The sequence below is a fragment of the Anser anser genome, assembly GCF_964211835.1.
Source record: "Anser anser genome assembly, chromosome: 4".
In the NCBI taxonomy this organism is placed as follows: Eukaryota; Metazoa; Chordata; class Aves; order Anseriformes; family Anatidae; genus Anser; species Anser anser.
Window position 1 is genome coordinate 38,285,531 of NC_139724.1, and position 23,004 is coordinate 38,308,534.

At 42.5% G+C, this 23,004-nt stretch overlaps 1 protein-coding gene and 1 long non-coding RNA gene across 8 annotated transcripts in view; one reads left to right on the forward strand and one right to left on the reverse strand.

Moving 5' to 3' along the window:
- Nucleotides 1–3,723, reverse strand: part of LOC310898530 — a 22,829-nt gene extending 19,106 nt beyond the window's left edge. For both annotated transcript variants that reach the window (XR_014583389.1, XR_014583390.1), the window contains exon 1: nt 3,267–3,723. This is a non-coding gene — a long non-coding RNA (uncharacterized lncRNA). The remainder of the gene's footprint in view (nt 1–3,266) is intronic.
- Nucleotides 3,724–3,862: 139 nt separating this feature from the next.
- Nucleotides 3,863–23,004, forward strand: part of ELF2 (E74 like ETS transcription factor 2) — a 35,476-nt gene continuing 16,334 nt past the window's right edge. Inside the window, exons 1-3 of one of the 6 annotated variants that reach the window (XM_083833739.1) lie at nt 3,863–4,022; nt 10,936–11,131; nt 12,084–12,249. In XM_083833739.1, the coding sequence (XP_083689865.1) occupies nt 11,060–11,131; nt 12,084–12,249 (238 nt within the window). In that variant the 5' untranslated portion in view covers nt 3,863–4,022; nt 10,936–11,059. Of the gene's footprint in view, nt 4,023–4,115; nt 4,365–4,451; nt 4,797–10,935; nt 11,132–12,083; nt 12,250–16,731; nt 16,810–20,496; nt 22,272–23,004 lie in introns of those variants that run through there. The other 5 variants (XM_083833740.1, XM_083833741.1, XM_083833743.1 and 2 more) reach the window with 5 other exon arrangements.

Below are 23,004 nucleotides of genomic sequence, written 5' to 3' on the forward strand. Positions count from 1 at the left end.
AGTATTCCATGAAAGACAAAGTTATCTTTGAGAACATTCTTTTCTTTAAAGAAAAACAGTTGAAAACAAACTAGATGAATTACATAAGTTGTTTTAAAAATCAATTCTTTTTTGCAAAACATCAGTTTCCAAAGGGCTTTCCTGTTTCAGAAGGGCCCTTTGTGAGAATTCTGTTTTCTTGTATGTCTAAATGAACATACTGTGCGTCTCATGGGTACCATCCTCTAGTTCTTTTTCTCTGACGTTTTTACACTTTTTGTACAAAGTTATAGGCCTGGGGGAAATGTTTGTTGCTTTGTCAGATGTAGATATTCAGTGGCCCTTCCTAGGCTCAACATTTCTGTGCTACTACTTGCATTTGACAGGGACTGGTATTAAAGATCTGCTCCAGCTACCAGTATCCTGTCAAAATAGCCTTCCCTATTTCAGATCCCTCTAACTTGTTTCACTGAGGGGTAAAAAAAAGAAAAAGCTGACTGTCAGGATAGATTGGGAACTGGTCTCCTGACTTATTTTTCTTCTCTGCACTGGGGGACAAGAACTAAGAGAGATGATACCATACCGACTCTATCCCTGCTTCTTACCATTCTGTTTTTTGTTTTTTTTTTTTTCCCACCAGCAATAGACTCTGATCTCTCAGCTTCATTTTTTTTTTTCTTCCTATAATTGTCTGGTAGGATCTTAAATAAAAGCAAGACCATTCAAATTTTCAAAACTGTGCATATGAAGTGATTGCTGTAGCCTCTGTGGTCTGTGCGACCCTTCTGCTGTGCCATCAGGCCTTCCTCACGTCTTCTAAACTCATAAAGCCACCAGTATTCCACTATGTACCCAAATACCTCAAACACTTTCCTTCTTGTGGTGGAGACAGGAAGTCAGCTAAGAAATAGCATTGCTGTAGCTGGTGAACAGCCATACGTGTGTCAACACATCAGTTGGCTGCTGTGGGTCAGCGCAAACAATAGCTGCTTCCTCCGGAGGGGACGCATGCTGCTGGAGGCCTCCTCTGCTCAGCTGCTTGCATTCCAGAAACTTACAGGAACTTACCTTTGAGATTTCTATCCTTTTATAAAATGGACCTCAAATTTGCAAGTGATGTCAAAGGGGAAGGAATGACAGATGGACAGATACAAAGATAGCTAGGCATCAAAGCTTTTTTTTTTTTTTTTTGCTGAAATCATAGCTTATCTTAGTGATGTTGGAAAACTGGACAGAAAGAACAGTATGCTTTTCTAAGGCTATAAATACAATATAGATTCTACTGAAAGTTCACGTTGAAAACAACAACAAAAACGCAAAAATCAAGAAAACTGAGACCTTCTAATTTCTGTTTTAGAAATGATCAATAGTTTTTATTGTTGTGCTTTCTGGATTTTTCACAAAATAGTTTATATGTCCTGAAAATTTATCCTAGGAAGAGGAAAAATAAAACCTAATTACACCTGTAGAATTACTGCTACTTTATTAATAATGATTTACAGAGTAAACTGTCTGACAGAAGGGTTGTGGGACCTTAACTCCCTCATTTCTTCTGGGTCATTTCTTGGCCATTTCTTCTGGGTCATTCTTCTGGGTCATACTTCTGGGTCTGAATCAGTATAACTTTCCCCTTTCAACTGAATGACTGAGGGCAGTAAGGTCGGCATATAGAATTAGGCTACAGACTTTTGAGGACCAATGTTTTAAAAAACGTGGAGCACAGCTTTCTATAAAAGGGACAGAGCAGCATCTGTTGAAGTGCTGACCCTACGTTATCGCACAGCAGTATCCCTGCAGCAGCGGTTTTGAATTGTTTGCAAGTCTACTTCACAAGCGGGTGATGGGGTGACCTTTTTTTTTATAGCTGCATCAATTATGTAATTTCAAAAATCATCCAACTGAACTGGCCCAAACCCCTTAATGGCCCTGCTTTTTCTTCAGTTTGAAGTTTTAATAGTTTTCAGCTTAGCTTTCCAACTAGGTTAAAGTAAAATGAAAAGAGCTGTTCTTAAGAGAAATACAACTTTGCATATGAAGAGTTAATCTGATTTCATTTAAAAAAAAAGAAAAAAGAAAAAAAGAAAAGATGCCATTGTGGTGATTTCAAAACAGTGCTGTTTTTTTCTGTAGAGAAGCACAGGTGTCTGTAGTCAGAGTATGCTTGCCACAGCTGCCTCCCAGAGAGGTGCCGCTGAGCTTCCAGTGAAAACGGCTGCGCAGCTCAGCTCGTTAGGAGAAAAAGTGAGAAGTGGGGAGTCGCATAAATAACCAGATCAGGGATGCAAAAATGCTTATACCTTGGCACCCAAGCTGAGAGTGGAGTAAAACCGAATAAACCAGAGGACTGCATGGACCATATAGCAGGAAAATAAACATCGGTGTTACAGAAGAGATCACTTAATGTCTATCTTCAGAGCACCCCTAAGTTTGCAACTCATGCCCGGTCACTCCATGAAGGAACTACTGAGATGTACAGAGAAGCCTTAGCTTTGTTTGGTTGGCAGTGGGCCTATGTTTTGAAGGAAGCTGTTTGCTCTCCTTAAAGAGGATTGTGGTTAAGAGGTTTCCTTCTTTTTCTGAATTTTAACTTGAACTTATGGAAAGAAGAAAAATAACTAAAGGAGTATGTCAAGTCAGGACTAATTAAGCACAGAGGTGAAGCTGACAGAACTTGGTTCTGACAGGTTGCAAAAGAAGTCACACTGACGGCTAGAATTCAGCTAGACTTAGTCCCAGCCTATGGCAAGGCTACTTCTGTCAGGGAGACTTCCTAACCTTTTCCTTCCTATATCCTACCTTTTTCTTGACATGCACTTTTCTTTGCCCTAAGTAGCCTTAATTTATTTTGTCAGCTACCATCTCTGATCTAATTCCAAGCCCCATAAGATGTGAATGTCCATCATCTACTATGAGACTAAAGTAATAATAAATTATGTATTTCCCAACATCCAAGTGCCTGCTTTATTAAACATCTAGCAGGCTCAATTTGCGGTAAGACCTAAATTTTGCTATTATGTATGCTCTATTACAAAGTGACTGTTTAAGTTTACGACTTCCACAAGAGGCTGCATTATTAATGTGTTATTAATATTGCCTAACACCTTTTGGAATGTAAGAATCTCCAACGCTTCCATGCTTCAGGGCACATACCTGACGTTTAAGGGCCACCTTTATTGTGAGGGTGATGTTTGTGCCCAAATATTTATACCTTGGAAAACTGTGAGCTAAAATGTAATCTAGTAGGGCCAGTCAGGTTGTAGGGCTGGATGACAGCTGAAAGAGCTTACCTTCCTAGGAAAGGATGACGGTGCTGTGAAGACATGGAGGGAAGAAATATCCAGTTCAGGTGCATGAGGAACAGGAGCCAGACCTGTACAGGTGGTACAGTGGAAGCTGAGGGCTGGGAATCAGCCTTGGTTGGAGGAGGAGGTGAAGAGGAGTGCCAGGTGCGCATTTGCCACGGGTGGTCAGATGGAAACTGTCAGAGAAGCGCTTTTGCACGTTGGTGAAATGGTGAAGGTGAGCACGTCTATATGATTGTGCTTTATCTGTGTCCTGCTGCTCACAGTGTTTCTCTGAGGGGTATGTCAGACTCTTACAGTGTCCAGTTTATACAGAAAACCCTCAGGCTGCCAAGCTCTTTCCGAGCACCTGGCTTTGCAACCTTCCTCTCCCCGACAGAGCGCTGTGTTTTTTTCCCCTTTTCTCCCCGCGGTGAGAACGCGACGCCCCGCCACGGGACTAGCCCGGGTACCGACAGCGCTGCGGGGCACCCGCCCCAACGCCCGCTCCCTCAGCGGCGCCTCGCGCCCCACCCGCCCCAACGGCCGCGGCGGGCGGTTGCGCAGGCGCGGCGCATGGCCGCGGCTCCCGGCGAGCATGTGCAGAGGCGGCGGGGGGGCCGGGCCGGGCCGGGCCGTGCCGTGCCGGGCAGGTTTGGCCGCTGCAGCCGCCCCGCCCCGCCCCTGGCGGCTCTGCCCGGGCGGCGCCCACCGCCGCCTGCTGCCGGCCGGGCCGGGGCGCGGAGGCGGCCTGCGGGCACGGTAAGAGCCGGGCGGGCGGGCGGGCGCTGTCAGGCGGCTCCGCGTGAGGGGGGGGCGCGGGGTGGGAGGGCTCCGTGCCCCGTTCTGCCCCCCCTCCCCCCGGCCCCGCCGCGCTTTCGGTTCCCGGCGGCTGTCAGCGCCACCGCGGCCTGGCCGGGCCGTGGCGAGCCGTGCCCGGCGCCTTGTTTACCCGCGGCGGCGGGGGGAAGATGGCAGCCCCGGCCTCCCCGCGCCGCGGCAGCTCGGCCCCGCCGGGGGTGTCCCCGCCGCCCTCGTTCCTCCTGCGCCTCGCCTGCCGCCCGCCCGCCGCCCTCACGCCTCCTACGGCTGCTCCTTCAACCGGTTAGCTTCGCGGTCTGCCGGGGCTTCCAGCTGTCAGCCGGGAGACGGCGTCCCCCATCCGCCGGGGAGCGAAGCTCTCCTGGCAGCGCTTCAGCGCCGCGTTGCTCCCCAGCAGCGACTCACCCCTGTCGCGGCTCCGTCGTGGGGCTGCCCGGCGCTTTGTCACCCGTCGCGCTGCGTGCGGCAGGCTCGGCCCGCTGCCCGGCGGCGTGAGGCGCGGAGCGGCCGGGCACACGGAGCCCGGCGGGGTGAGGGCACAGGCGGCGGGGCGGCAGCCCGGCACGGGCGTCTGCGGCCTGAAGGGGGAGGGATGGGGGCCGTGTGTGTACCGCCTGTGCCGCGGCTTTGAAGCGAAGCGGTGCGAGCGCTGGCGCTTTGGAGAAGGCTCGGGGAGCGTAGCAATTCTGCATCGCTTCGCGGAAGTATCCGAGAGTACGTTGAAACCTCTGTATTGTCGTCCGAGGGGGGTTTGATAAAGCTGCCCGTTCTGTTGAGTACTGCTGAAGAGAGAGAGCTGAGTCTGTGATGCTCACAGCAAAACTTTGTTTCCGAGGTATTAGGGAGGTTAAATACAAGGCTGCGGATCTGCGCGTGATGGGGCTGCTCCCAGGTTCTTCCCTCTCTCCTCGCTCCCTCTCTGGCAGCATCGCTTACTTCAGGAAAGGTGCCGGGAACAGGGTGATGTGTTTTTTGTATGATGGCCTCAGTGGCATGCTCTTTTAGTCTCTGAGGTTTCAGTAACAGCAGATTCAGAAAGTCTCTAAACTTCAGGCGGTGCATCTTTGTTTCCAGTAATCGGTTAAGGCATTGAAGGGCTTTATCTCCGTAAAGCTAACTTGAAATTCTGACTCCTTTGTTCTCTAGAACATCCTTTGAAAATGAATCACATATTTGGTGTGCACTGCTTCCTTTGTTTGTTTGTTTTAAACCTGCATCCTTTTTTTTTTTTTTTTTTTCATCTGTCTCTGCTCTTTTATTATGTAAAGTGATGAATAATTGTTCCCTGCTCTGGGCTGTGGGGAGTGGCAATGGATGTTAAGGACCGACAATTGACATGGAGGAAAGAGAAGTGCTGGTAGGGAGTAGGGGTGGGCATGCGAGTGAGTCTTCTGTCAGAGGGAAAGGAAGGTTTCAGGGAATCTTTAAATAGAGAGCAGTGGGAAGAGAGCCTGCTAATAGGATAAAATACGGGAAGGGCCAGAAGAAGAGTGCTGAAGTCAGAAAGCTTTCTGCAGAACGTTAATAGTTTTTAAGTGATTGTAAGCTCTTGGGGCTCATCAGCTTTCGCTATTGATTGAGGTTTCAGAACAAACTGTGGATGGTCAGATTTTCTGGTTAAATATATGTGGAAGTAGTTCCTTGAGTTTCTTGCTGGATTGGGTACACCGTTAATTCGATCCGACGTAACAATTCCTGCGCGTTCAGCAACAGACTTGCTGCCTTGTTGGATGGATGCTCCTGGTGCTCCGAAGTATGTTGTGGCCCCTTTTTGCAGCCGTACTTTTTGAACTATGCTTTGACCACTCCTTATTTTGATTTCTCTTTCTGTAACTTTCGGAGTGATTTCTAAGCTGCTATAAATTGCATGGTTGTCTGTTTTGTTCTCCTGAAGCTGGGGATGCAGAGGCTTCCCCGTGTCATCTTTTTGAGCGGACCCTGTGATTCTCTTTTGATTTTTTTTTTTTTCTCCATCAGCTTTTGCACTAACTTGTCCTTTTTAGTTTTTAGACTTGTTCTGTGTTTCAAGAAAATAAAGTTAACTCACAGTTTCGCTTGCAGATGCCAGTGTAAATCAGTCAGCCAGAGCTGTGAAGTTGTCTGGGAAAATGTCTTAAAAAGAACTTTGAGTTGGCCAAACTTTTTTTTTTTTTTTCCAGTGTTCTTTGCTTTGTAGTATCAGAGTGGTGGTGACAGTTCCTTGGTATGTGTGAGGTGCTGCCTATGAAAGACCACCTTTGTGCCCCCGTGGAGCCTTGTTGCAGTTAAGGGGGTTCAGCAGTGATCTTGGCCGGTGTGTTTCTGTGCGTATAACTTATTTCATTTTCAAGCTGACTTCTTTAACTGGTTTGATCAAACTAAGGAAAGGCTTTCTTGAAAAAAGCTGTATGTGATGCTACTGCTGGCTGCAGCCCTGCTCTTGCGGTTGGATCCGTGTAGGTATCTGCATAAATCCGTCCTCAGGATTTTGGATGCCAGCTGAATAAAAGGGGGACATTGTTCCAAGCGCTCTTATGTTTCTTCTGACTGCTGTGGGAGCAGCTGCCTCTGATCACTACTGCCCAGTCTTCTGGACGTTTTTCTTGTTTTCTTGTGTGGGTACAAGCGTGTGCATCTTTTTTTCAAGCATAGACTTTTTTGTTTGTTTGCATATAATTTAAATAAAACTATACTAAAACTATTTGCAGTCTTACACAGATAGTCTTGAACCCAGTCCTAAATAGCTTCTTGTTGAGTCTGGCACAGGAGAGGTGCCATCCCTTTCATACCATTTTGCAACTGTTATTTTTTTAGTTCTGTTAAGCTGCTTGTTTGCTTCTCTGTTAACTTGATAGTGGTTGCACACTGAGGGACTGAGTTAAAATTTGGTGTTTTGTATGACTGCTACACACTCGTTTACATTGCAATGTGCGGTGTTTTTACCCTTCTCTGGTAGTTACCCAAAACATAATAGGAATGTTTGGATTTCTTGTAGGCAGATGCTTGGGTACATAATGTAGATGTTCTAAGTATAGTCCTAATCATGGGAATAAGCTGCTTGGAAATTTCGTAGCCTTTATGAAAAGTGCAGCCTGTGAAGACCAATATTCTGTGTCTTTTGTAGTGGTGAACAGAAGCTTCTTGCTGTTGAGGTAAGGAAGGTAGCTTTGAGATTCTGATTTTTTTTTTTTTTTGGGGGGGGGGGGAGCACCTAGGTTTATTTCTGTTCTGCAAGATATGCATAAAAATACTCGGGGATTGTGCAGCAAAGCTGTTTTCCCTGTTATAAGGGGTATTCCAAGTGATTCAGAACTAGTTTGTCTCTGCAGTTTCCAGTGACTAGGAAGAACAGAAGTTGGATGTCAGGTCTGTAGTGAAATGATTTGGTCAGCTATTTTGGAAATTTTAGAGTTTGTTTTTTTCCCTTTTTTTTCCCCTCTGATGTAATTCCATGTTTTGCTTTGGTGTGAGCACCCATCCAGAAGTGAACGAAATGTAGTGCTTTTTAAGCTTTCTGCATGTTCTTCTGTAACTCAAAAATAGTCATGCTTTGATCCAGCTTCTGTGCTGGCTGATTGTATCATTGTTTTCTTGAAGACCTGGATCAACTCTTACTCAAAGAATCAGTCTTGTTGTTTTTTGGCCTTTTGGTCTCCCTTAGGCTTGGAAAACGTGGATTTTGGAAGCGATTTTTGGAAGTGTCTAGGCAGTCTTTCCCTTTTACAGAGGTTGAATTAGGTGCCTCTTGCTAGGGAGAAGAGAGGAATAGATCTGGTATTCTGAAAGTCACGAGTGACGTGGAAAGGGTTCCACGGGAACACAGTGCGTAGTGAAGACAGAGCGGGCCTACACCTGGCTGCTTCGTTCAGAAAGGGATGCATCTGCACGAACCAGACGTCCACACACCTAGCAGTCTGTGTCTTGTTCCAGCTTACAGCTGCTAAACCACGCTGAGCTGCAGCTGTTGACTTCCCACTTGCTGCGTGGTGGGCTTTTATTTTTCCACCCCGTCAGGTTTTTGAAAAGTTTGCTGGATAGGAGGAGTCTTAATATAAAATTCAAATCCCGATCTTTAAAGACTCTGGGCCTTTTGTATATTCCTTGTGTGGACGGTTCCGTGCCATCCGTCTGAAGATACCACCCCTTCAATGAACGCAGAGATGGAGCATCCTAGTCATCCCCCTGTATATTTTTCTCTGTAAGGTTTTCATTCATTAGGAATTTTGCTGTAACTGGAAAATGAGGATTCTGTAGGAGCATCTGTGTTCCTGCACTGCTCTAACTTCACTTCTGCAGGTAATTGGTTATTCCTGGAGAGAGAAATCAGTGCAGAAAGAAATCAGTGCAGAAATCATCAAAACTTCTTGTAACCTAGGAGACAGAGAAATAGCAGGGTGGGTTGGGTTTTTTTTTTTTGGACATAATCTGATCTAGTATACCATATGAAGTGTTTTCAATTGCTGCGATCTGGCAGCTGTTTGGCCACCTGTGTGGGATTATAGGAGATTCAGTATGAATGTGCAGTACGCACGGTCTAGTATGCGAGCGTTTATTTGTATTAACGCACTGCACGGGAACCGATTTAGCTTTGTGTCGTGCTTAAACAGTGTAGAAGTGGTACCTGTAGCGCTCGTATGTTCTTGCGTGGACACAAGTCTGAGTTGCAGGAATAATGCCAGTGTTTGAAATTGATTGGATTAAAATAAATTAAATTTTCCATTCTTCGGACTCCTCTTTTGGGTTATGGTTGTGCTTGGCAGTGTTTTTAATGTAGATCTACATGGAAAACTAAAATAAAAAAGTCCGTTTCCAAGGAAAGTGTTTTTTTTTCTTTGGTTTGGTTATTTTGGTGTATTCATATACAGCTGTTTTTCCACTCTGCGTATTTCTGAATTTAATGGCTTTTGAAATGTGGGAATTGGTAGGCAGGTAAGGAGCAGGCTTTTTGTGCTGCAAGCCTGGAGGGTGACAGGTGCATATGGCTTTGAGGATGCTTTCTGAAGGCTTTGCAGTTTGAATCGTGTGTGGGGAGGGGAGGAAGTCTTTGCTTTATTTTCCACTGTTTCGTTAGTAAGGCTAGAATTGCTTTTTGATTATTAGTCTTTCCTTGAAAAAGAAAGTAATACTGTGTTGGTTTTTCATGCAAGTGAAGTATTTTTAGGCATGAATCAAGCTTTTTCTTCTCAAGTTGAGTGCCTACATAAGCAAAAGCACCTGGATTTTTTCTAAACGGCATGTATTTTTTCCTTTCCTTCGGAATATGTCTTGTGCTTACTCTGCTGCTGCAATAATAACAACTTAAGATGGTGTCCTTTTATTCAGTTTTGATTTCCAAGACATGAGGATCAGTTGCCTAGAAAGCTGCCATCAGGATTTATTCTTCTTGGCTACTGACTTGTTGTGCAGAGTTGATTGGATAACAGAAACGATGCCTTTCTGAACACCTTTTTGTGGCGTGCTGAAGGATTCTCAATACTTTGATAAATGAAGCTTTTCAAACATCTTTTGCATAATATTGTTTTCTCAACTTTATTTCTTAGTTGACATCCAGCTGGGGAGAACAGTAACAGTAATTTTTGCTAGCATACCTAAGCTGTTGTGTCCATGAAGATTCTCCTGTTGCTCTGCGTGAATCTGAGCTAGCACTTCACTGTATAGGCAAGATTAATTCAGTTGAAGCTGGATGCCTGCTGTTGAGAAGCAGGATTATTGAGTTTACCCATTAGAGTATTAATTATAAAGTTCTTTCTTCATCGTTATGTGTGTTGGAAGATGCATTTTTTTCCCTTCTAGACCTCTTTGACTGTGTTAGCTTTCTAAAAAGGTGGATTTTATTAAAAATCATGGGTTTCTGACTTCTGTTACAATGCATTGATCTCCGTGGAGTTACTTGCAAGGGTAATTGGTATCAGATTGGCTTCTTATGTCTCACATGGAGTATGCGCTTTCTGTTGTACAACCAAGAAGCCAAGCCTCTTAGTTTGCATCTTGAAGTAGTAAACTGCTCTTCACTGCCCAGGGTTTATGAACACAGGTTATTTGTCTCTTGGAAAGACAGGATATGAACGATAAGATTTATACAGAATAAATAAATAGCAGTTGTTTAGAAACAAAGCTCTGCGGTTAGTCTAGTATGAAGAAATTCACAAAGATGGAGGTTGTGTATCTTTATAAGCTAAAGGAGTCCACAGTTTACTTGACTTAAAGTGTTATGCTGTGAAACTTTTTTTTTTTAAATCATAACAATTTCCTCTGTAGAAAAAGAAAGAAGTGGAACTGCTACAATGCTTTTTATTTCAAATAAAACTGTAGGTTAGAAATTAGGTGTGTATTAGTGGGATGTATATTATATGTGAATTGCTGTAGAAAGGCAATATGTTTGAAAAGTTGATGAAATTTAATGGAACTACAGGTTTATGAAATGACTATGGAACCAATAGAATAAAAGAGAAAATGTGATTTGAAAAATATTTCCTGACTTAATAGGGAAACAGTTGCTGTATAAAAACCATACTAACTCAAACGTGTATCTCAGAGTTTGTTGCTGTTTGACCTCAGTAAGAAATCCATCGTTATTTTGGCTGATTGAAAGTATCTAAGTCTATTATTTGTTTTTCAAATTAATGTATGAAATTCAACAAATTGAAAAGAACCAAAATGAAATTTATTATCGTATTATTAAAAGTTAATCTGAACCTTGTGTTGTATGACAATATTCAGTGTTAACTTTACCAAGGTCAGCACCATCTTTCTCTGTTGTGTTCACTGATGCCCTCTCTTGATGTAGAGATGCATCAGGCAATAACTTTTCTAAATGTTGAAAGTCTTTTGAGTGTAAACTGTGCAAATAACTTAAAACTATTTTGTGTTTCAGCCACCTGTTCCTAGCTGTTTAACAGAAGTGGATTGTGAATTTAAGCCTTTGATAACCTCAGCCTATCAGCATTACAGTCTTCGGGATAGATAGCAGCTCTCAAAGCCTCTTCAGGGGATGCACCATGACATCGGCTGTGATTGACACTGGAGGCCCCGGCCTGGAGTTCGACAGCAATGGAATAAAAAAAGAGGAGGTTAGAAAAATAAACAGAACTTATTTACTAACACACTTTATACCTTTTATCTCAATTTGAAAGAAAAATTTACTGTGAACTTGTGCGTGAAATGGACCAGAGATTGTTGTATGGGGTGTTATAGAGCAGACAATTTTTCAGGGATCTCTTATTCGACATATTATTGCAGGGGAGTGGAAGCAGTAAGCTTTGAAGTCTGTGGTACAACTGTGGACTGAGCTTACAAAAAGAAATTCTGTACTAAGCATCTCTTTAAAGTAAAGATCTCAGATGTGTCTTGAGGTAGGATGAGACGAGCAAAACAGTACAAGGACCATTTTCAAAGTTAGCTAACAGTGTATTTGCTTCTATTTTGCGTTTTTTTTTTTTTTTTTTTAAAAAAAGAAGTATTCTACTATCCTGTAGGTTGTGGTAAATTTTGTTTGGCAGAGTTCCACTCCTGCAACACTTGAACAGATTAAGTATGCTGTAACAGACATTTTGATCCTGAAACAAGTAGAGATAGCCATATGGGCTTTGAAGTAGCTAGTTCTTTTGTGATAGCTTATATATTTAATCCAAAACATGAGTGTTCATAAGATAGAGGTCAGCCGTAGGTATGTTGCAGTATACAGGCAAAGCCTTGATTATGTTTCACGGGGGAGGGAGAGAAGAAACACTTCCCACAGCTGAGTGTCTTACTGCAAAACAGCAAGCTTTTTAGTTATCTTAAAGTTGTCTGATGCTTTAAATCTTAAGTGCTCAGAGTCAGGAGTGAGATTCAGGAATGTCCCTCTGGTGGACAATAAGCTCTTTTTTTTTTTTTTTTTTAATATTTCCATTTAAAAGAAAATTTCTTCTAAAAACCTTCAACATTGTTATTATTCCATAAAATATGTAAGAGCATAAAAGGAAAGTACTGATTTAGAGTTCAACAGTGCAGTATTTAGAGTTTTTTTTTTTCTTTCTATAGGAAAATGAGCCAGTCTCTGAATTCCCAGCAGTGATTGTGGAGCCAGTTCCTAGTGCCAGACTAGAACAGGGTTACGCTGCTCAGGTCCTGGTTTATGATGACGAGACTTATCTGATGCAAGATGTAGCAGAGGAACAAGAAATTGAGACTGAAACTGTGGAAACAGGTAGACTTATTTTTTTTTTCCCCCTATTAGATTTTCTTTCTTTTAGAAGTCCATGAGGAGTGTGTCTTTGTATTTAACTGCAGAGTAGAGATCCTGACCTGGTATCAGATCTGTTGCCAATGAAGTTACTTTTACTTGGCTTCAGTGGCAGCAGGATTGGGGCTTGTCAGATAAAAATGTCACCCTAGGTTTAGTGTAATGCATTGTAATGCTGCCTACCCTCATGACGAGGGGAATCTTCATTTATGTGTTTGTTATGCAGGGGTTTAGCAGGGCAGCTAAACATGGAGTTCTTAAAAATCAGCTGAGCCAGGAACCTGGTTAGAGTTTAGTTTTACAATGCGTCTGAGCCAAATAACTGCAGGGCAGCTGGCAATATAGACTGCGCTGTTCAATTTACCCTATCTTCCAACTCTTTCCCCCTCCCCGTGAGCTCTCTGCTCTGTCCCTTGCTATCCTGCTTTTTTGCTCTGAGAGTTGTTTCATTGCTGATTTAGTGGCAGGAGAGCATGGCTGGAGGGAATGGAGTTGGGCTGTCCTTTTATGGGCAAAAAGCCTAATGGATTGAAATCAACTCAGCTATATGGGAAGGTAACAAGTTATGAATGAGGAAGGGAATAGAGCTTTGGCGTTAAATTGACTGTCCTATTTAGGGATGTGTCTATCTGGTTGTGCACCTTTTTTTCCAAAGCACATGCTTATGAGCTTTGCTCTTTCTGTGGGAGACCTAAGTCTATTTAAACAGTCTGAAGAAACAAAGGCTGTGCTCCTATGGGAGCCTAATGACATCAAATTGTTAGGCTGCTGCTGTGCAGCAATTGCCATGGGTCCCTCCTGCTTTCTTGTGCTTATACTTGAACTTCTTTTTAACCATTTCAGTATGCTGATTTTGCAAGAAAAAATAGTAGAGAAGCCCTCTACTGTTTGGTATTTTTGCTGGGTTAACTTTCTGCTGATTTAGCATGCTGACATGGTTCAGCGAAGGACCTGACGAGTGCTGGGATAGGGACCTGCACACAAAGGGAGGACAGGTCCTCTTGGGCATTCGATACTGAACTGGAGAGACCGCTTGAGCAGAGCACGGATAGCTGACGTTCATATCCTTGGGCTGCCTAATTTAGAGCTGGAGGTTTGAATTCATGATGTCGGGCAGGCAAAACAAAACTGACAGACTCTCCTCTCAGTTGCTTAGCTTCATAGCCCAGTAAATGTATGTGCGTTCCCATTAGACTTGGTAGGTTTAAGTTCAAGTTGCTCCCTAACCAGTGGATGAAATTGCTCATACGTTTTCTGAGTGTGGATGTTAATCTCCCATGGCACTGCATCAAAAACTACATGCATCAACTTTATAAGATACGAATGAACTAATGGTTCGGGTTTCGTGAGAATACTTGCAATTCCAGTTTACTGAAATGTGTTTTGAATTAAATATGCCTGTTATGAGTTAATGTAAAGAAAAAATATGAAATGTGTATTTTTAAAACATTATTTTTGACTATGGTAATAAAACTTATAAGGGTAAGGTAAGTGAGAAGTGAGGGTGTTTTTCCCCAGAAGCTGAGTTTTATAAATTAAACTTGTATTTGAAAACTGTTAAGTGCTTGTACATTGATAGCTTCTGCATTCAGAGGTGTCGCTTTTTAAACATCAAGTGTCCCTCTTCTTGTGAGTAAGATTTTGATAAATTGATGGCTAGGAGAACAACGCTTTCAGAATGAAGAGCTACTGCAAGTGAACTCTATGTTTTTAAGTATCACTTTCTGGCTGCAGTAAATTGGTAGAAATTACAGTTAAAAACTCATAGTTCTTCTGTAGGGATTTTTCTTTTAAGCTGTTGTTTGGGGAAATACGTGACTGCTTCCAAGTCTTGATATTTGAAAGTACAGTCTTAAAATTTATGGGTCAGTTTACACAATAATTTGGTGAGTTTGCGGCTGGGATTGTTATGGAATGTGTCTTGACTACAGACAGATTGTATTTATTTATTTTTTAAATGTCAGAATACCTTTAATATGTCCATAAAAATTCAGTGTAACAGCACAATAAAATATTGCAGTTCATTCAAGTGTTTAAAGCTTTGTTTTAATATTCTTGATACAACAATTATAAAGAAAGATAATGTGCACAGAAAAGCCAATTTTTAGTAGTGTAGATGAGAAATTAAAATATAATGATATAAAAAAAATAGTAATAGATATTACAATTTGTGATTCCAAGAGGTCTTTGGGGAGAGATGTAATCCTTTCCTATACGCCAACTTTTCTTTATTATTTGTATAGTATGTACAACATCAATCCAGTGCAATTGTCATGATGCAATTACATGTGACTGCGTAATGGTTCCACATGGAGTTTTTAACTACTGTTGATGAAAACTGCTTGGATTAGACTGTTCCAATGGAGGCAGTCTTGTGGGGCATCATAAAGAATTCTTGGCTGTATTTGAAATGACATTTATCCATTTAACATAATACTTGTTAATGTCAGTATCTCTACTGTTGTCAGTATCTCTACTGTTGGCCATAGGTGGCATTTTTTTTTTTTTGCAACAAGCCATTTGTAATTCTAATGACTGCTGATTTACATGCTTTATAACTTCATGAAATATTTATTCCAAGAGCCCCGAGCTACTTTGCAGTTAATCTAATCCTCTATAATTTTAGTTCAATGCAACGTTTCTAGCCTTTGGAGATATGAATCAGTGCCCTTTGTGCTAAACGTAATGGGGTACCTGAGGTGGTAGAATTTACTTAAGACACTGAAGAGATGATTTGTACTGTGCATTGAGTGGTTTGTGTGTGGCTTGCTGCTCTGTGACTGGGTTTGAGACTCTGTGTACTGCAAGGACCGCCAGTGCTGATCCAAGGCAGAATCAGGACCTGTAATGTAGTTTTGTATATTTTTTAAAAAGGATTTTAAAAACTTACTGTTTATGAAATCGTGATTCAATTAGGCTATATAATCATTATAGATAACCATGCCTATAAATAATGATGTTTTTAGTTAATTTGAGAGGAATATATTTTTTTGCCTTTCAGACTCCTTCCAGCCTGTCTCCCACTACTGTCTTGATTCATGAGTCAAGTATAATTAATTATAATTAATCAGTTAACTATAAAATTAATCCATTAACTATAAAAGTAAAATCTGACAAGTTTATCCTTTTTTTTTTTTTTAAGAAACAAGAAACACTTAGTGTTTCAAGTTATATTTTTCAGTCCTGTTCCAGAAAAGCTGCCTGTTTGCTTGGAACAGGAAAAAATTATTGATAAAAGTTTTCTAGGAAAAATGAAATACGAGAATTTTGATCTTTCCAAGTGTCCGTGTGACATTCTCAATGGAAGTAATTAGTGCCTTTTAAATGTTTTATAGGCGAAGCGTAAGCCTTAGAAATAATATTTATTTTCTGACGTGTATGATATCACTCTTAGGCATAATACCTTTAGATTATTGGGGATGGAGTCAACATCCTTAAAAAAAAAAAATCTTTAAATTTTGTTTACTGCAACAGTCCAAGTGTTTGTATAATAAACAATACATCCTTCTTAATGATTGATTTATAATATCCAAATTTCCTTGGCTTCCATTTCCTGAGAGATTGTCTGTCCTTATAGTATTTAGCCCTTCAAATCTGGGTTTATTCAGCAAAATCTTTGCAGTTTACCTAACAGCATAAGGTACTGTCCTTAAAGAAGCAAACACTCTGAAATTAAGTTTCTGTAGTTCTGTTAATTTGTCATGACACAGAACCCCTAATGTGGATGCGTGTTAGTTAATGGGATAACCTAATCTCTGGGTTTACTATATGTGCAGTGCTGAAGGTACCACAGTTATGATCTGCTGATCTGACACATGGTTGATTTCTAGACTTTTAATCAAATGAGGCATTAGATGAGTGCGTAAGTGATAGGATAATGCTATTTAAAAGTGCCAAGAGTTATCTGGAACTTCATTGTGAAAATTGGTTAGTACTTTCTGAACTCTCTTCATACTGATTTTAAGCCTAAACTGGTGTTACTTTTCTTCTGTATTCTCTCACTTATGATGAATTTGCAAAACCAGTGTTATTTACTCTTTACAAAACTTGTTGTACAGTAGACAGGAGTTAATCAAATATTGCTGTAAGTACAGTAAAACTTTATTCACCTGAGAAGTACACCAACATCATGTTGCCAATATATACCCTGGTTTAATTGGTTCAGTGAATTTAATTTCTTGTGTCAATAGTGTTTTCTCCCCTAGCTTTTTGTTAATCATCAAAGGGACAAGTATAGGCTTGGGATTTTTTTTTTCTCACAACCTTAAGATCAAAGAGGAGGAAACAAAACTGCTTTTGAGAAGTTGAGATACCATTCGACTTGTTAAGTGTCCCCGCATTTTTGAATTTGATGTTCCATCAGAATTCCTCCTGTGGTATAAGCTGAAATTCTGTTTTAATTCTAAAAATATTATTGCCACAGGGGGGTAGAAGATCTGCAGGAAAATATGGGGATCTGAAAATGAGCCCCTCCAGGATTACCATCTGATGGAAAAATATTGGGCCACAAAGACAACAATGATGGTATGTTTGTCTATAATCTCTTAATTTTTTTTTTCCACCAGGAACTTCAGTTGAAGCTATCGTGTAAATTGGTAGTCATCCTTAAGGAGGGAGGAGATGAATAAACAGTGAATTTAGGCTTAACTCCTCCCCTGATTTAAACAAATGCATTAATGAAATGTATACTTTTAAGGCAAATCTCCTTTTACAGGGGAAATTTCAGGTTATTACGCTGTTATCAGCATGGGAACTAGTTTTGTGTATCTGCGTAAAGTCTCTAGTTGTTACCTGTTCTGGTTTCTGCTGCTGTATGTCTTTTCTCATTATTATTAAAATTGTTTTCTTCTGACTTCTTTTACGTGAGTGTGGGCTTGTGAACTCTTAAGTTTATCTAAGATAAGTTTGTGTTGGTTGTTAAATATCATATACTTAGAACTTGACGTTAGAGCTGGTTAAAATCTTACGTTTGATTTTGGCACGTATATGTAGGTGATAAACAAAGCAACGTATCCTTCATTTTGTCCGTACATTACTTGATCCAACTGCCTGGTAGAAAAGATGAGTTAACATCCAGCATACGTTTCAGTAGTGCTGACATATCCTATTGATTGAACTTGTTTCCTTACTCTGACAGCTTGATAAGAATTCTTAAAAGCAGAGAACAGTTTGCCTGTGCTGACTAGAAACCAGAGTTTGGATGTTCTGTGAACTTGATTAAACTCTCAGCTTAAGCTGGAACCATCTTCATCAAAGAGCTAAGATGAAGCCCATTTGCTAGATAAAAGGAAAAAAAAGATAAAGCTTTGAGTGAAGATGGAGTACTTGCTCTTGGCCAAAAATCTGATGTCTCAAACACATTTGTGGACTAAGAATGTGAGTTAATTTTACACCATTTTTACACCATGTTGCTACTACACTGGTGTGAGTTCTCCCTGCCATGAAATCCATTGCATTTTTGCTAGGTAGATGCTGATGACTGTGAAACAATATGATGCCCCTTCAGTTGCATGTGCTACTTGGAGCACTTGGGGCATTTACGCTGTGGGCCATGTACATCTGTTCTCAGTGACATTCTTAATTCAGAAACCAAATTCAACTGCAACTTGAATTTTGTGCCATCTTTGGTGATTCCTTTTCTGAGAACTTAATGGAAAGAGCTGGTGCAGCTGCACTATGGATAATAATATTTTTATGTAACAGTAATGGACTGGTTGTTGTAAACAGTTCTTTGTACGTTTTGGGTTTCTACCTTGCTGCTCTTAGGTGCTCCATTTGTGCTGAAAGAACACTGTGAGACTAAGTATTTGGTTATAAAACCTAATTTAACGTGCACTTTTCAGGCATAATTATATATATTTTTTGTGGTTGAGGCTAACTGAATGGCTTCCTAGAACGGGGCATTGAATTAGACCTTAGATGTTCAGATTTGCACTTCCCTCTAAACTCCCAACTCCAGTTCCAACTGGGAATAAGAAATTGTCAGACGTTACTACGAAGAGTCATTATACTGATCTAAGCTGAACCATTCTGTAGTTTGTATCTTGCGTTTAGAATGCACTGACATGCCAAAACCATCTTGGTATGAGTGCACAAGGTAGTGGGCTTTATTGATCAAAAATATGATGACAAACTTGAAAGTAATAATTTTTAAAGGTGGCCTGCATATTAAAAGGGAGAAGGTAGTTAATAAATTCCAGGATCTCAGTAAAGCCATGTGTATTTACAGGGGCTGAAGGTTCTGCTCAAAGATTCTGTGGATTTACAGAGTAGACGTTTGTTATTACCAGAGAAGAAGTCTTAGGAATTGTAAATGCTAGGTCTTGAACAGAGTTGTTGTTCAACGGTGGCTTAGCTCATACGCCAGTCTGTTACCAATCTCAAATTCTGTCAGTTTTGTAAACTCAGGTAATGTGCTGTGGAAACGCCTGATTTGTGATACTGCTAGACTGCCCTCCAGTTAAAGAATTTCATTATAAGGCAAGGAATTCCATACTTCGGTATTTTTTGAGACAGACAAGTCTTTCTTGTTCTGCATTCACAAGTGATCATGCTGGAATTTAGACCCTCGTTATTTTGAACAACTCCTTTCTGTTTGCCTGTAGTACCTGATCCTGAGCATACGTTTTCTTCACTTTGTGGGATCACTGACTGCCGTATGGGTAGTGGCACCTGGAGTCTGGGCCTACCCGGAGGTGTAGGCCGTGACGGACTCGTGGCTTTGTTGTTACTGGACTTCACGTGGTGTAGTCGAGGAAATAACCCAAGCACAGTCACAGCCTCCCTTCTCAGTATTTCCCTGGTTCTTCCAGGGGTACTCTGTGGTTAGTTTGCTGTTACTTCTGCAGTTTTCTACTGTAAAATCCACAGTGGATGGTGATGCTGATGTGCTGATACAGGCGCGTGGCCTTTGGTGTTTCTGCAACCTGTGAAGAGTGTTTCTGTGTGTCGTTACCGTTGCAGTGCGGTAGTTGGTATCAACAGTTGGATAGTTGCTGTCCTCAACAGCAGGCTACTACTTCTGTGGTTGCTAGAGGTGAATTTCTTCAGGATTCTGGGCAAATCTGACTTTTCTGTAACTGTTTGGAAATTGAAGGCCCTTCTGCACTCGGGACAAGACACTCCTGGAATTGTTAAGTTACCTGAAGCTTTTTAGTTTGGTTGGCATTTGGGTATTGTTCCTGTGTTACTCTTTCAATTTCTCATCGTTTTGCTTGTAAGCATTCATGTGGACTGCAAGTATCACCCAGTGACAGATCGCTGTCTACCCTTGGCTGTTTAATCAAATGAAGTCAAACCAATTACCTCTCTAAGAATTAACAACTGCTTTATGATAAGTGCCTTTTCTGAGCATAGAATTATCATGCTAGAATACAACCGGAATCTTCTGTGGCTAAAAATAGTTAAATAAACATTTTTCTTTCTGGTTCAGCGTTTGCCATCAGTGATGGGCAGTGAAGGAAAAAGGTGTTATTAGAAGGTTGTAATTTCAGTATGTGAAGTTACAGCGCTTGTGAAATAGCTTCGCAAGGGAAGCTAGACTCCTTGGCCAGAGATGTCTTCCATACGTTTGTCAGAACTGTGGTGGAAAGGGAAATTTTGCATAGGAAACTGGGGGAGAGGAGACTTGTAATTCCTCTATAGTTGCTGAAGGTGACTCTTCAGGGAAGTGCTAGATAGACGATTGCACTCCCACCCACTTCTGCAAATCTGCTGAAACTTTCCCCTTTTTCATATTTTGAATTTTTGTATCAGCGGTCTTGCATGCAATTAGTCTCATTCATTTTATTCTCTTGGATTGTCTTTCACTTTTTCAGAATAATCAGTATGAAGTTTAACTAGTGTGTTTTGCAAAGCCAAAGTGAAACTTATTTCTTCTCATGTGAGCAAAGTTGTCTGTATCCCTTTGAGTTGACAGGTGTTTTACTCCTGCATCCCTACATGTCAGGGGATATAATTCACTCGGATAGTATTCCTGTTGCCCAAGTTACCTATCTGCCAAAGACTCTGAAGTGAATAGGGATGGAGCTGGGTGTTTGCTGCAAATGCACTTGCTCGTTATCATCTTGAAATTACTTATGACTTACTACATTCATGTGTGTAATTTGCATTATTTTAAACGGTGGCTTTCCTGAATAATAGAACATGTTGATTTTTTTCTTTTCTGGCAGTTGGTAGGTCTAGCACGTGATGAGTGTGTAGAGGCCTACATACCTGAAGGAGGCCCAGCTGTCTTGCCAGCTTGAGCTTGTGGTAAACAAATTGCAATAAAACTTGATCTCTGTGCATTCTAACACTAAAAGCCAATAATAATAAAAAGATAAGATAATGAATATATTCCTGCCTGACAAAGAACAATGCTGTTTCTGTAACTTTTTTTCTACTTTACAACAGAGGAACATAAATTAATCTGCAATTTCATGTAGTTGTATTACACTGTGGTAAACATTTCCTGCCTCTTTGGGCCTCCCACCACTCCTCCAGAGTAGCCTTTGTAGCCCTCTTCATTAGCCTTCTGCCTAGAAAGAAGGCTTTTAAAGAGAGATTAAAAAAATAAGTGCACATTTACTTTTTTCCCTATTGACTGTGTTTTTTCCCTGAACTGGTAAGATTTTATTAGCATGACAAATCAATTGGTGTTTAACATAAAATACTGTAAACCATACAGTTTAAACCTGAGGAGCTGCAGAACTTTCAAGGAAGATCACATTCTTGAAGTCAGTGTTATGCTTGAATGCTTTACTTTCACATTACTTGTATATAAGTAAGTTCAGGTCAAAATGATCATTTTGTAGATTTATTGTAGTGGTCTACAGTCTCGAAAGTGTGTAGGCCTGTATTTTTTCAGCTGATAGGAATCCCTTGGGCATCCATCTATCTGTGGGATCAGACAGTGAAGAACTAGAATGATGTCTGCAGCTGTTCTCGTCCATTCCACGTGAATTGGCAAACACCATGCTAAGCCTGCTCGCAGGGGTAAATAAATGCTGCTTGGAAAACTAGTATTAAGCCAAAAGCTTGATACTTTACTCTTTTTCTAATTATTATTATAATTCTTTTCATATGCATGGTGTCTGTCAAAAATTACATGCGTGGATTCCTTGGAAGCGCTTATTCAAAAAGTTTATGTACCTTAGGCAAAACTTCATTCTACTTGTAGGGGGTAGAGGGAGCAACTGGGATACCTGCCAGACACTTTAGTTTGTGGCTGGAAGTCGCAACCAGCAAAATGTCCTCGCTGAATTACATGCCAAACAGTAAGGCAGCAAGCTATGAATGCATCTTTTGGAGGGTATAAGGGTGTGAGCTGCTGTTGTCACAGGCCTGGATCTTTCAAGGTGTTTGGTGGCTCAGTGCACCCTTTGGATCCATACCCAAGCTGCCAAACTATTTTAAAGGGTATTTTTAGTTCTGCGGACCTAGCTGCTCGATGAAGAGAAGTGTTGGGTAAACTGTGATTTTCAACTCCAGTAGGTGCCCAGGACAGTGACATAAGTACGTAGTTATTTCGATCCTTGGTATGTAAGCTGAGTTAGCAGCGGTGTTTCCCCTAGAGTGTACCGCAGGAGGTTTCCACTTCAACTCGAGGAATTTTTAATGAAGGGCTACGACGTTTTATTGCGCATTTAAGCGTGTGCCCACGCAGGATGCCTTTACATGTCCTTGGGCTCGTCCCCACTGGAAAAATTTCTGCCGGAGAATACAGCAGAGTCCCCTAGCGGAAATCTGCTGACAGAAGGAGCTCTCGTAACGCTGCCGTTCCGCCTCTCTGCACAACAGCAGCTGAGAGGAGCGCTCCGCTGTCGGCAGGGCCGTGTCTGCGGGAGGTTCTTGCCGTCACAGCTGGCCCCGGAGCGCCTTTCTTGGCCGTGCGTCGGGCTGGAGGCAGCGCGGCTGGCAGGGCCCGAGCGGGCCTGCCCTCGGGGAGACACTGGGGCTCGGACGGGAAGGGAGCCCCCTCGCGTGCGGGTTTCGTTCGTTAGCTGGTGAGACAGCGAACGGGTATGCGTTCCTGGCTGTGGGGAACGGAGAGTGAAGTCTTAAAAGCCGGAATGTTATTTCTGCGTGTGAAGGCGGTCATTAAACGGCATTCCTAAAAAGCTCTGAGCCTTGCAGTAGGAGTGCGGTCTGCCGGAGCCTGAGGCACCGAGTTTGGCGGTTGCAGGTGACCTGCCCCAGCCGCTGCTCTGTGCTCCCTGCGCGGGGCAAGCGCTGCCGCTTTCTCCCCCTAACGTAGGCCCAAGGGCAAAATCGCGAGGGGGAGAGATTTCTGCTTATCGCAGGGGCGCACCCGGCGCCCTGTAACTTCACGTGGGAAGTTTGAGCCGCTTGCGCAGAAAGCGGCCGCTCGGCCCTCCTGCCTGGCGGGGAAGGCTGGAACCGCAGGCTGCTCTCCGTGCCCGCAGGCTCCTCGCCGCCTCCCCCGGCGTAACCCCGGGGGCCGGGGGCCGCGCCCTAACGGCCGGGGGGGCTGTGCCGGGGGGCGGCCGCCTCCCTCCGCGGCTCCGTGAGGCGGCGGCGGCGCTGCTCGGTCTCGGGCTCCCCCCGCGGCGCGGCGGCGGCGGGTGCCGGCGCGGCACTTCCTGTCTGGGGCCGGCGGCGGAAGGATCGGCTCTGGCCGCGCCGCCCCGCAGGAAGCGCTCCCGCCGCCGCCGCGCCGTGGCGGTGCCCGCGCCGCCCGCCCTGCCCTGCCCTGCCCTGCCCTGCCCTGCCCGGCAC